General features: G+C 35.5%; 1 protein-coding gene across 8 annotated transcripts in view; it reads left to right on the top strand.

The window, feature by feature from the left end:
* The window catches only part of ROBO1 (roundabout guidance receptor 1), a 1124592-nt gene that overhangs the window by 1011909 nt on the left and 100395 nt on the right, over nucleotides 1-12288 (top strand). For all 8 annotated transcript variants that reach the window (XM_081074401.1, XM_081074396.1, XM_081074400.1 and 5 more), the window contains 2 exons: nucleotides 164-302; nucleotides 2339-2466. In XM_081074401.1, the coding sequence (XP_080930527.1) occupies nucleotides 164-302; nucleotides 2339-2466 (267 nt within the window). The remainder of the gene's footprint in view (nucleotides 1-163; nucleotides 303-2338; nucleotides 2467-12288) is intronic.

Here is a 12288-nt window from a genome sequence, read left to right as displayed (position 1 = left end):
GGAGGAAACACTAAACCTAGGGAAGATCTTGCAGAAGTCAGGAACTATGGAATAATTTTCTAAGTAGTATGTTTAATTATAAATCTGTTTTGATTGAACACGGAAAATCATTTTTAGTTGGTTCATCTTTATTTTTTCTTGAGATGGCTTTTTCTACTTGTAGAGAGACCGTCATTTGTGAAGAGACCCAGTAACTTGGCGGTAACTGTGGATGACAGTGCGGAATTTAAATGTGAGGCCCGAGGTGACCCTGTGCCTACGGTACGATGGAGGAAAGAGGATGGAGAACTGCCCAAATCCAGGTATAGGTCAGAATTTGGCGATGTGATGAATCCCCTCAGAATTGTCTACAATTCTCTTCAGACCACTGGTCACGTATGTGTCATTAAAATAGTCTATTCTAGACTTCTGATCAGCGGCCAGACAAAGTACTAAAGGTAATTAGAATCAGGAGGTGGTTATGTTTTCTCTGAGTGTTTCAGGTAACAATTATACACTCATGACCCTGGCTGGCCTGTGGAACCCTTGTAAAATGTGATATTCCCTAAAAAAGGATTTTCTTTTGTTTAACCAGACCACAATTAATACCATTCTTTTTATATGGGGGTTGGTAGAGAAAGGAAGAGAGATACCACATTAAAATTATGGCTATGAACCAATTAAAAAGTGGGCTTTCTTTCCTTAGCTACAGCATCCCCAGGGACTAGTAGAAAAGGTCAGAGTTTGTTGATATCTGTCAAGTCCTTAAATTGGCTCGGAGCAGATATACTTCCAGGCTTAGGGAATGAGCAATGAAATGAAGCTTTCAGACACTGTCTTTAGGCTGTCTTTGCCAGTGTGTCTATTCCTTCAGCATGCATGGGTTGACCCTGCCAGGTGTTGGGATTAGAGCAGTGGCTTAGACACACTTTAGACATACTTTCCGCTCTCAAGGAGCTCACAGAAGGAGGCATGTCTGGATAGATACAGAATAAAGCAGCACAACCTTTGGTCACATAAAGGTAGACCTGTGGGAACAAGGACTCAAGAGGGACTTCTCAAAGGGAAGTGACATGTGAACAATGCCTTGAAAAAATATGTATTGATTTGATAAGCAAGAAAGAGGAGAAGAGTATTCTAAGGAAAGAGACATCACAACATGCAAATCTGAGAGAGAACATGTTCTGAATGGTGGAAAGTTTCGCATGGCTAGCTCATCGGCCATGTGGCAAGAAGTTAAGGGACATCGTGTTAGAAATACTGAAGCCAAATGATCAGGGGCTTGTGTTAATAGACTGAAGAATTTTGAATTATGTTGTGTGCATACTAATGAGACAAGAGAGAATACTATGAATGGGATTAGTTTTTAGAGAATCATTATTTTAGCACTATGAATATTAACATTAATGTGGGGAGAGGCCAGTGTCAGGATCCATTGTTCTTGTACATATAAATGATATGAATAGCCCGGACTGAGAGATGAAATGGAGAAAGGGGTCCGTAGTGGCAAGAAGTTTCTGAAACTGAATCGATGAATTGGGTGATTTGTTAAATAAGGGGAGCTGATGAAGGAAGACCGGTAGATTGTGTTAGAAGAAGGAGTTTGTTTATGTGATAGGGTAAGAAAAGAGAGTTTTATTTCACATGTTAAATACTAGATGCCTATGCAATATGACACCTAATTCTTAATCGGTTGGAATTATGAATTTAGAGCTTAGATGAAATAGGAGTTGGAAATATTTGGGTTGATCAATATGTAAACTATAATAGATAATATAACTCAGGGATATTATATGGAGTAAAAGAGGATTAAAGTGCAACTAATAATTAAGGGGAACCCAACATCGAAGGGGAGGTAAGATAAGGCAAGGCAAGTGAACTTTCGAAGGAGACTGAATTCAAATATCAGTTCTGCCGCTAAACTAGCTGAGGACCAACACCAGGTTACTTTAGCTTCCTGTGCCTCAGTTTTCTCATGTGCAAAATGGGAATGAGCATAATAATTTCATGCAATGGTTATACCAATTTTAAAAGATAAAAATCTGTAAAATACTTAATGTGTGGCATATAATAAGAATTGTTGGTCACTATTTTTCCTGTTAGTGTGAGTATAGTAGCTTGAAGAAATCAATAAGTGCCAAATTTCCCCCAAAATATTTTTTAAACAGTAGTTTAATATTTTATCCCACACAAATGTAAAAACAAGATCTTTTCTATCTGCATGCTAACTTTTTTTTGTTTTAAATTTTCTGAAGAAATTGTTGCATGTGATTTGAGGCCTTGATGTCTCTTATCTGTAATGATGAGATCTTTCAAATAGAAAGTCACTTAACTGTGCTTGCTTTTGTTATGTTACTAGATATGAAATTAGAGATGATCATACCTTGAAAATTCGGAAGGTGATGGCTGGTGACATGGGGTCATATACTTGTGTTGCAGAAAATATGGTTGGAAAAGCTGAAGCATCGGCTACTTTGACTGTCCAAGGTAAGGTTTGGGGAACACTTTCTCGTGGTTATTTTATTATAATGTTTATATTTGAAAAAAAATTCTCTTTTAGAGTAGTCTATATTAACTATATGCTTTAAATAGTGCTAGACACTTTATTTCAGACATATTTGAAGGAAATTGTTTTGCCTGTGGGAGCTCTATGAGTGTTTGTTACAGAAGTTAAATTCCATTTTCAGAATTATGCAAAGTTCTGTCTTGGTCAAGTAGAAGAGGAGAATGTGCTATAATCTCTGGATCTTCAAACATAGATCCCTTCTAATCTCTTAATTAAATAACAGCAATTGCCAGAAAACTCTGTCCCTGAATGCAAACACATCTACCATTTCTTTAGATCCTGCACTTTTGAGGATCTGTACAATTCGGGACACAAAAATGAGAAGATTGTATTCTCCTCTAGAATGTAAGATACATCCATAGAGCAGGGACTTTTGCAGTATGTTTCTGTGGACACAGTACCTGTGACATAACAGACACTCAATAAATTGAATGAATTGCATTGGCACTCTGCTAATTTTGATAAAGATTAATTATTTGGTGTTATATGAGCCAAAATGTATGCCATCGTCTTCGGCTACAAGTTTTTGAATGTCAGCGTCATGTCTTAAACTGATATGTAGAAATGGTTCAGTCACCTCCTTTGTATCCATAATCCAGATGTTTTTCATTCTCGTAATCCCTTTTCTCCTTTCTCCATGATGTCATACTGATTATTTCTTACTATATCTCATCTGAGAATTGTCTCTCTCTTTTTTTCTTTTTCCTTTCTAGGGACAAATTGTTTATTGTGGAATTTGAGAGACATTGACCTTTAAAAAACATTATGTTGGTGAAAAAAATGTCCTATTTTGACAAGAATGTAGAGTAAACAGGGATCTTGGCCATAAACCACTTAGCTGGTCTCTTGGTCTGACATTCGCAGCACTTGGTGCCGTCATCTTTTCTGAACACTGTCTCTCCTCTAACGCTGTTATGAAGAAAAAGGTGCTTTTGAGGGAGTGCTTCTACTGTGGGCTTTCTACAAAGGAGCCTTATGGGCTTTTTACAGTAGAAAAAAGAAATAAAGACTAAAGAATATTTCCTTCCTGTCTCTAAAGCCATTATGTCCCACTTTGGGGTTTTTAGCTGAACCTCATAAAAACAAAAGAAAAAAAAGAAAAGAAATGATCAAGAACAAACATTGAATTTCTAAGACCTGGACTGCTTCTCTTTAATCTAAGTTAGACTTGAACTCCACGTAAGGCTAAAACTGTAAGAAAAGAAAACCCTTTTACATTAGAGAAAGCATGAATTTATGAGATGTCAAATCCAAGTTCAAAAGCCCTCCAGAGAGAGTGAAACTAGCCTAGGATGAATACAAGACATGAAAAGGTGTGTCTATTTCCAGGCAATTGTGACAGGGAGGTTGATTGTCTATCACATTAGTCAGAGAGATGTAGTGTTGCACTTTATGTTTTCAAGTTCTTTACCTTGGGAGTCTTACGCTTTTTATAAATAATAGCCATTCTGCTGTGTCTACACTAGACATTGAAATCAAACTAGAGTTTCTTCGTGCAATTTTAAACTCAATTCCAAAGCTAATTCAGCCTTAAGTTGTCCATATGGAATTCCTGCTCCCTAAGCTTGCATTTCAATGGAAATTGGGTCCAAATGATCAAATCCAGCAAATACTTGAGGAATTGAGTTATTTCAACTGCATTGGGTTTTCTATAAACTTATGAGAGATTTGTATATAGTTGTGAAGTTATTTTAATCAAATATTAAAATATGCACACTAACATCACTGTTAAAATACCTTTAACATGCTATAATAATGTACACAATATGTCAAATAAAGTAACATGATTCCCAACTGTAAAAGATAACAACAACAAAAAAACCAGGGAAATTTTCAAAGGAAACTTGAGAAGGTATATATTTTTTTCTTCATTTGAGATTAAATGTAGAAAAAAATGCTAGTTACTACAAAGGAAACTAGAAATGAATCCATTTGATAGCAGGAAACTATTATAACAAGAAATTCAGTAGTGTAGTTGTTTTTGATTTCTGCATTTTACGTGTGGTTCATTTTTAGAAGGCACTATTTGAGTCAGTATGGGATTAGAGATAATCTTCCTTTCCCGCACTCCTCATACAATGAATATTTAGTTTGGAGAATTGTTGTTGGGCAACAAAACGCTGTGCTCCAGGTAGGAGTTATGAGATACTTGTAAAACTCTCTTAAATAAAGGGGACTGATTTTTCACCCTCAGTATAGACATGATTAGTTCCAACATTAAAAAAATAATAATTTGAGAATTATTTTTTTTATTTTCCTTTTTTTTTCAAATCCCAATTCTACTTTTTTTCAAGACCATATCTATGTATTTCCTTAAATATCCCTTCCTTTACTTTAAGGATCTATTTGTTTTTTTACTTGCATAGTGTTTACAGTGCTTAGCTTGGTACTGGGCATCTAGTAGGCACTTTATCTAATTAATACTTGTTACAATTTGATATATGAATATGGACTCCAACCTTCTGCTTGAGGGGTAGAAATATCACACATATGTTCGAGGGGAAATTCAAGCCCTTTCTGGTGGCTTTGATCCTTCCAGCCAACAGTAGTTTCAGTTGGATCGAATTTGAATAGATTGCCATCAATGAGGGCTGCCTGGTGGTCTGTGTTTGAAAAGGAGCAATGTAAAACCTAGGATCAGGCAAAGTGTGCCAAACTTATGTGAAGTTTGTTATCTGAACTTGAATACCTAAACTTATCTGAAGCTTGGTAAATACCATGTTTCCCCGAAAATAAGACCTAGCCAGACAGTCTGCTGTAATGCGTCTTTTGGAGCAAAAATTAATACAAGACCCGGTATTATATTTATTATATTATAATTATATTATATTGTATTGTATATTATATTATATTTATTATAAAGACCTGGTCTTATATTATAGTAAAATAAGACTGGGTCTTATATTAATTTTTGCTCCAAAAGATGCATTAGAGCTGATTGTCTGGCTAGGTCTTATATTCAGGGAAACACGGTATACAGATTCTCAGTCATGTGCCTGGAGCACCTGATTTAGGGTATCTGAATTGGGATACAGTTATTTGTTTTTATTATTATGTTTTTAAACATGTAAGTTCCTGAATTCCTGGATTGAGGAGCTACCTTATGAGCTAGTAGAAAGAATAAAGGGCTTTAAAACATTTCTTTAGAGTTTGGGAATTATCAGAGCTGGAAAAAGTGTGTTACAAAGAATTATGTAGTTAAGATGGTAGACATTGGGATCAGACAGAATTCAGCTGAATTCTATGTCGTTTACCAACTGTGTGACCCAGAATAGGATATTTAAACTTATGGAGCCTCAGTTGCGCTATGCATAAAATAGGTACAGAAATACAAACCTCACAGCATTTGTATAAGGTCTCAATTATATATACATAAAAGTTGAACATATTATCTTTTGCAGAATAAATGTTTCATAAATAAGGAGCATTACATTCATAGTAGTGTTATTACTATTGATAGCTTTATTGCTTAATATTAATAATTATTGGTTATTTAGTAAAAAAATAATATTCAGATAAATTCTAGACAGAGAATTCTTCCTGTACTATTGTAAATGAAAAATCTAAAATACTAATATAGTCATGGTGATTTATTATGAAACATTACTTAAAACTCTTCTCAAATATAAAATATTACATTTTTATTTTAAAAATTCCTTATTGGCTTTTATAGTAAATGTGTTGGATCTTTTTAATGCTGCCAAAGTTAGACTTAGGTTGAAGTTTTATAAAACAACTGGATAAATTAATGAAAATTATGACCATTCGGGAACTGAAATGATGACATTTTATGTGCAATGGAGTGTTATTATTATGGAAAATTTTTCAGCAGAAGATATTTAACCTCAATTCTGATTCTCTTGCCTCTTAAGAGTGACTGTTCTCCAATTATTGGACTCTCAACATTTCAGGTTATTTTTCTATAAATCAGGGATGTTTCCTGGTAATTCATTCTAAGTCTAGTAAGGTTATCCATGAGCAAATATCCTCAAATACGGCTTCTTCTTCATGGCCACTTGAAAGCTTAAATTAAGCACTCAAACCAGGAGTAAAATATGAGGTCACAGCCTGTTAATAGCGAGTCACTGTACCCCTAAAACCAGTACCACATATGTATCTCACGTAGCGTTGATTAGATTACTTCTTCTCGGGCAGCAGAATGTGAAAGCCACTGAACCAAATCTAAATATTGGTTATTATCTATAATATGAAATATTTTATTTTACTTGTAAGAGAGGTAAATTGTAGTACGTCTTGGTGTTACTAGGAAGTTTCTGATTAAAAATATGTGCATCTGTGCCTCTGCAAAAATTTTAGTCAATGAAAAGAACATCCAGATTCCTTTCACTTGCATGTCACAGATTTTGGTGTTTCAGGGAAACGAATTGTCAGAATGAGACTCAAAGACTCTGCAGTAATTTGACCTATTGAAAAATAATTAATGTCTTTACATGACCAATAAAAAATGGGGAGAGAATGCTGTTTGGAATGATTACAACAGAAAAAGAGTGTTTCTGCTTAATTCTCAGTTAACCAGAAAATTAACCTGAACTTTATATTCTGTCATTTTCTGGAATAATCAAGGTTTATTACGTATACATTTAAACCACCATGTTGTATTTATATTTCATGTTGGTCTGCTGCTATTTTTCCTCCACATGTATAACATCTATACACCTCCTCAAAAATTCTCTTTGTGAACGTCAATTACACAAACAAAATCAGGCATCTTTTTAAAGACATGTCGCCTCAAGCTTGATTTATTCCATTGTTATATTTGCCCTTTAATGTCTCATCTTGACAAGTGTTAGGATTGCCGATTCTGTCTTGGAAGGAAAGAATTATCTTCTGAACTAGCATTTCATATTGCATAGTGGCCTCATCTTTAAGGAAAAAGATAAATTCTATGGTATTTATAACCATTTTATAGGTTGTGACATACCTATAAAATATAAACTCTAACCAGAACAAAATAGAAGCATAGAGGCACCCTGCCAGGTTTTTAAACAGTGTGCCATTGAAACTGCTAAAATTTATGCCTCAGCTTGATGTTCTAAGAATGGCCGCAGATTTGTTTTATATTTTATTGTCTTAATCTAAACCGATTAGGCCTTTATTATGTGCTTGCCATGTGGGCCTTGGGGTTCTTCTTGGAATCCCGATAGCCAACTTATTTTTTTTACATGTTTTTAATTTTGAACCAATTCATAGTTCATTAGAAAAAAATGAGTACTTTTTATCTCCTTGGGCTAAAGGTAGCCTTTAAGAAAGGTATGATGAATGCAGCTTCAAAACAAAAACACAATAATAATTTCATTTACTATGTATTAATAACAAACCCTTTAAATTAGTAATTCTTTACTTACGATGACCATCATGTCCACACCTTCTAAATAATTCTATTTTTGCGGCGTGATATCGCAAAAGAAAGAAGATAAGGCCACCTGAACTCTAAATTTCTCCCATATCCAAGTTTGTCTTCCACATCTAAGATTTCTTACGACGCTTTGCCTCTTCAGGGATATTCATTGCTTAAACAAGGCAAAGTAGATAGTATTATGAATCTTTCCATTCCCTTTGCCACTTGACAGATAAAGCTGCTCTTATTACTGTTACAAGTTCACGTCCAAAGTGACTTTGCAACGCTCTATCACCAGAGTGATCCTGTTTCCATTGCTGCATCTGTCACTGGAAACCAAACTGAAAGTGGGCTTCCAAATGCACCAGCCATTTCCTAAGCACTCCCATATTATCTTCACTGAGTTGAACCATTAAGAAAAATCTAATCCCATTTTTGTTTGTCTCTCTTACGATTGGAACTGAAAGACATTGAGTCCTCCCAATTCCTTTTGGGTGCTGGGCCAGTTACACACAGGAAGATGGACTTTAGATGTTAGGTCACACCCCACTGCACTCCTCTGCAGGCTTCTCACAGGGACCAGTTATTCTTTAAAGCTCAAGGAGCAGTTGCTTTCCTACTCTTTTGGCAATCGCTCTGTTAAAAGAAAAGGCAGATACCACACATCTTTGAAGCGGGTGATGCTCTGCTACCAGACAAGTAGGATTTCTGTGAAATCCCAGCTCTTTTCTCATAAGTGCATGTCCATTTTTCTTTCCTTGATGTGAAATTCCTCCAGTCTCGATTTCATCCCGTTTTATTTTTTAAATTATAAAATACGCTATCATGAGTCATGTTGCTATTTCTTTAAATTATATTCTTGGCGTACAACAGGAATGCTCAAATGAATCATCCAAAGGATACGTATGCTATTCTGTTCTAAAGAATTGTTATTTTGTCTGGTGCAAAAGTATTTGTGCCTACTATGAAAGGAAGGGACACAGCACTTCCTCATTAGGACTGTTTAAACTCTAACAGCTTCTGAAAGGCTGAGCCTCCAAGTCTGAGATTGACACGGAGCCAGGGAGACACAAAGGTAGCAAAAAAGATGCTGCTGTCTTTTGGCTGACTTAATTGCTACCAATGGGTTGTTTTCTAGCGCTTCTCTCCTTTCTGCTAGTGAACCGCGTGGGGCTTCCAAAAAGAAGTTTTGCTGAATATCTCAGGCACTAAAGTTTATAACTGACCCTTCCTTAAGTGATGTCTCAGTGAATTAGAATTTGAACAGTAGTTATCACTTCGAGTAAAACAAGAAGCAACTATCAGAGGTCTGTCTAAGCTTTTAGGTTTCTACTAACCCAGAGTGTGACTACTAATTCACAGGAAATACTAGTGATACAGTGAAAATGGGAGCAGACTGGGCATCAGAAGCAGAACTCTCTTGTATTCTCTATTCAGTTGAAGGCAGTGCACCCTGCAGATACACACCCGTCAATAGCTGGGGTGTTGGTGGGGTCATGCTTTACTCTCTCATTTCTCTACACCAATCACAAAATCCTACTTATTTTGCCTTTGAAATATTTTCTCAACTCTCTCACCTTCTTACCATTGCTTTAATTCAGGCCTTTTTTGTCTAACAATGAAACTTATCCTCTAACCATTTACCTTGCCTCCCCAGCTTGTCCCATAGAATGCATTCTCCACACAACACGTTCATCTTCCTAAAAGACAAATCTAGTTATATTAGTTCCATCCATAAAAAATTGTCATGGTTCCCATCTCTCCAAAATACTTAATAGTGGTGTCAGGCTACTTAGTCCCCTCTTTTGCAACTCACTTCAGTCTAGTATCACTCTAATATTCACATATTTTTTTTCCATGCACGTACTATGTAGCTTACCTCTGGACTTTTCTTTGTGTTGGTCTAAAATGACCCGTCCTCCACCTACTCATCTTTTACTTGCTAATTACTTCTATCCTTGGACTCAGCTCTGATAAGCATTCTTCAAGAGGCTTTGCAGACAGTCCCCACCCCAGGATAGGTTAGGGATTCCACATCCATGTACCCTTCGGATTATCGGCACCGTTAGTGCATTCCAACGTCTGCCCCCCTTGACTATAAGTTCCTTAGAGGCACACTTTGTTTTTTGTTGTTATTGTTGTTTTTATTTTGGGGTTTGTTTTGTTTTGTTTTGGTTTTGGTTTTGCTTTCTTAGTCTCGTTGCTTGTTGCAGTCTCAGGGGCATTGTTGGTGCTCATCTATCAGTTTCTATATGAGTGAATCAGGGCTGCCCTGATAAATGTCAACTGTGGGATCCTGGGCATGTCACTTAACTGCTCTGAATTTCAGTCTTTTCATCTGTTCAGTTAATGAATGCACATATAATATAAACATCAATAAGTTGATAGGAAATAAGCAAAATAATTATATTGTCATAAAAGTGGTGTGTGGATTATAAAGTGCTTATAAAAAAGCAACTGTGTTGCTAAGATTATTTTTCTCATCAGCTTCAAAAACGATTAAAAATCCATCAGATTCCCAGTAATACTGATTTTGTCCATAGAGATTTATTGATTGTTTTATTGATTGATTGATTTGTAACTGATTAATGTCGAGTTTGGTAATTGTTGTACTTTTCTGCAAAGACAATTTTCTGTGACTCCTTGATATTGAGATCTGCCTTTGAAAATTACTCCAAAAAAAAAAAAAAGAAAGAAAGAAAATTACTCCTAAATATTTCTTTGAAAAGTGTTTTAGAGAGACATCTTTTTTATTCTTCTGATGTTAGCAAACATTCTGTAGAGCAGAATAAATAGCACAATCTTTTCTGGTAGACACACTTGCAAATGTGCAAGTTATTGAATTTCTGATTTTAAGTTTTCTCATTAGTAAAATGGGGCTGAAAATGTCTCCATTAAGATTGTTGTGAGTATTAAAAGAGTTCATGCGTAGGAAATGTTTAGTACATTCTTTGAAGCAGTTCAATGCTTAACGAAAGTAGAAACGACGCTGATGTAAAGGAGAAAGAGATCACTCGAGTGATGTGCTTTTGTCTGTCCGAGTCAGCACTTCATGTACCTTTAGTGCTCGCAGCTGCCAGTCACTATAGAACAAGGTTCAGATCTGAGTCATGTGTGCGTCTCCCAAAATACTTTACACAGATGTACAGTAAACACATTGTTTCATAAACAATGACTATCAAGTCTTCTGTAACTGTGGTTAATGTACGTCAATTTTTATTCTAGTTCCTTAGGCAACAACAGATAAGTGAATTATAATACAAAAAAATCTGCAGTTAGTTAAAAATCCTTTTTGTTTGTCTTAATTATGCATATTGATACACATGCATACATATGCATTTGAGACCCAAATAATGAGTTTGGATTTTTTTGATTAAACACATCTATACTTAGCATAATTTCCTGTAATCTTTAAGCATAATTATTATCCCTCCTGGTATGTTCAGTGCTGCTACATTTCTTGATAGAATCAATAACACTGAATCCCTTCACTGCTCCTTCCATAAATATAGTCCATCTATTGGAACAATTGAATTAACTGGAGATAAAAATAATTTGGATAGATAGGCCCCAGTAATAACTTCCATATAATTTAAAACTTCAATCGTCTTGAAAATGGATTAGAAAGCATAATCCGTTAAAAGAAATGTGCATCTGTGCATTTGACCATTTTCTAAGGTGTGAAGTAACAACTTTGAAGATAACTGAACCACATGTTAATTTTATACAGTGTAACCTGCTCCGTGCCTGTGTGGTTTTTTTCTTTCTCTGTCTCTCTCCCTCTCTCTCTCTCTCTCTCTCTCTCTCTCTCTCTATTTTTATGGATTGCTAGGTAATTATTTCAGAATGTAAAATTAAAATTTAGGTTCAAGTCAAACAATATATCTTACTGTGGATTTTATTGCTAGTACTGGGGGATAAACTTTAATAAACTTGCATTCAAAAGCAAACTCTGGGGGAAAGAAGGCCTGTTTTGTAAATTGGTGGTTTCCATGTATGGGGTTCACTATGTTTAGCTTTCTATCAGCATATGAGATCTTTGTTGTAAGAGTCATATGACTTTTTAGAGCTCGTGTGCTATCTAGGCATAAAAGAAGTAATGAGAGAAAAAAACTGGGCCTTTCAGTTCTGAATTTCCTTTCTTTGATGTAGACTTCATTTAAATCATTTGTTGGAACAGTTTGCTTCAATTGCTGATTTCAGAAAAGCTGGCAGTATAATAGTACATTGTTTCTGACCATTAACGCGGTTATTTGAGTCGGAGCCAAAACTAATAGTGTCAAGGGGCTTTTTTGCAGGTTCAAGTTAGGTTTTAGTACAATCCAGGACCCTGGTTAAGAACTGTGAATTCATCAACATTTTGATGAAACACATATTATAAAGC

The sequence above is a fragment of the Rhinolophus hipposideros genome (assembly GCF_964194185.1).
Source record: "Rhinolophus hipposideros genome assembly, chromosome: 2".
Lineage (NCBI taxonomy): Eukaryota > Metazoa > Chordata > Mammalia > Chiroptera > Rhinolophidae > Rhinolophus > Rhinolophus hipposideros.
The sequence above is the reverse complement of the archived record's forward strand: the minus strand, read 5'-3'. Positions and strand labels throughout refer to the sequence as shown.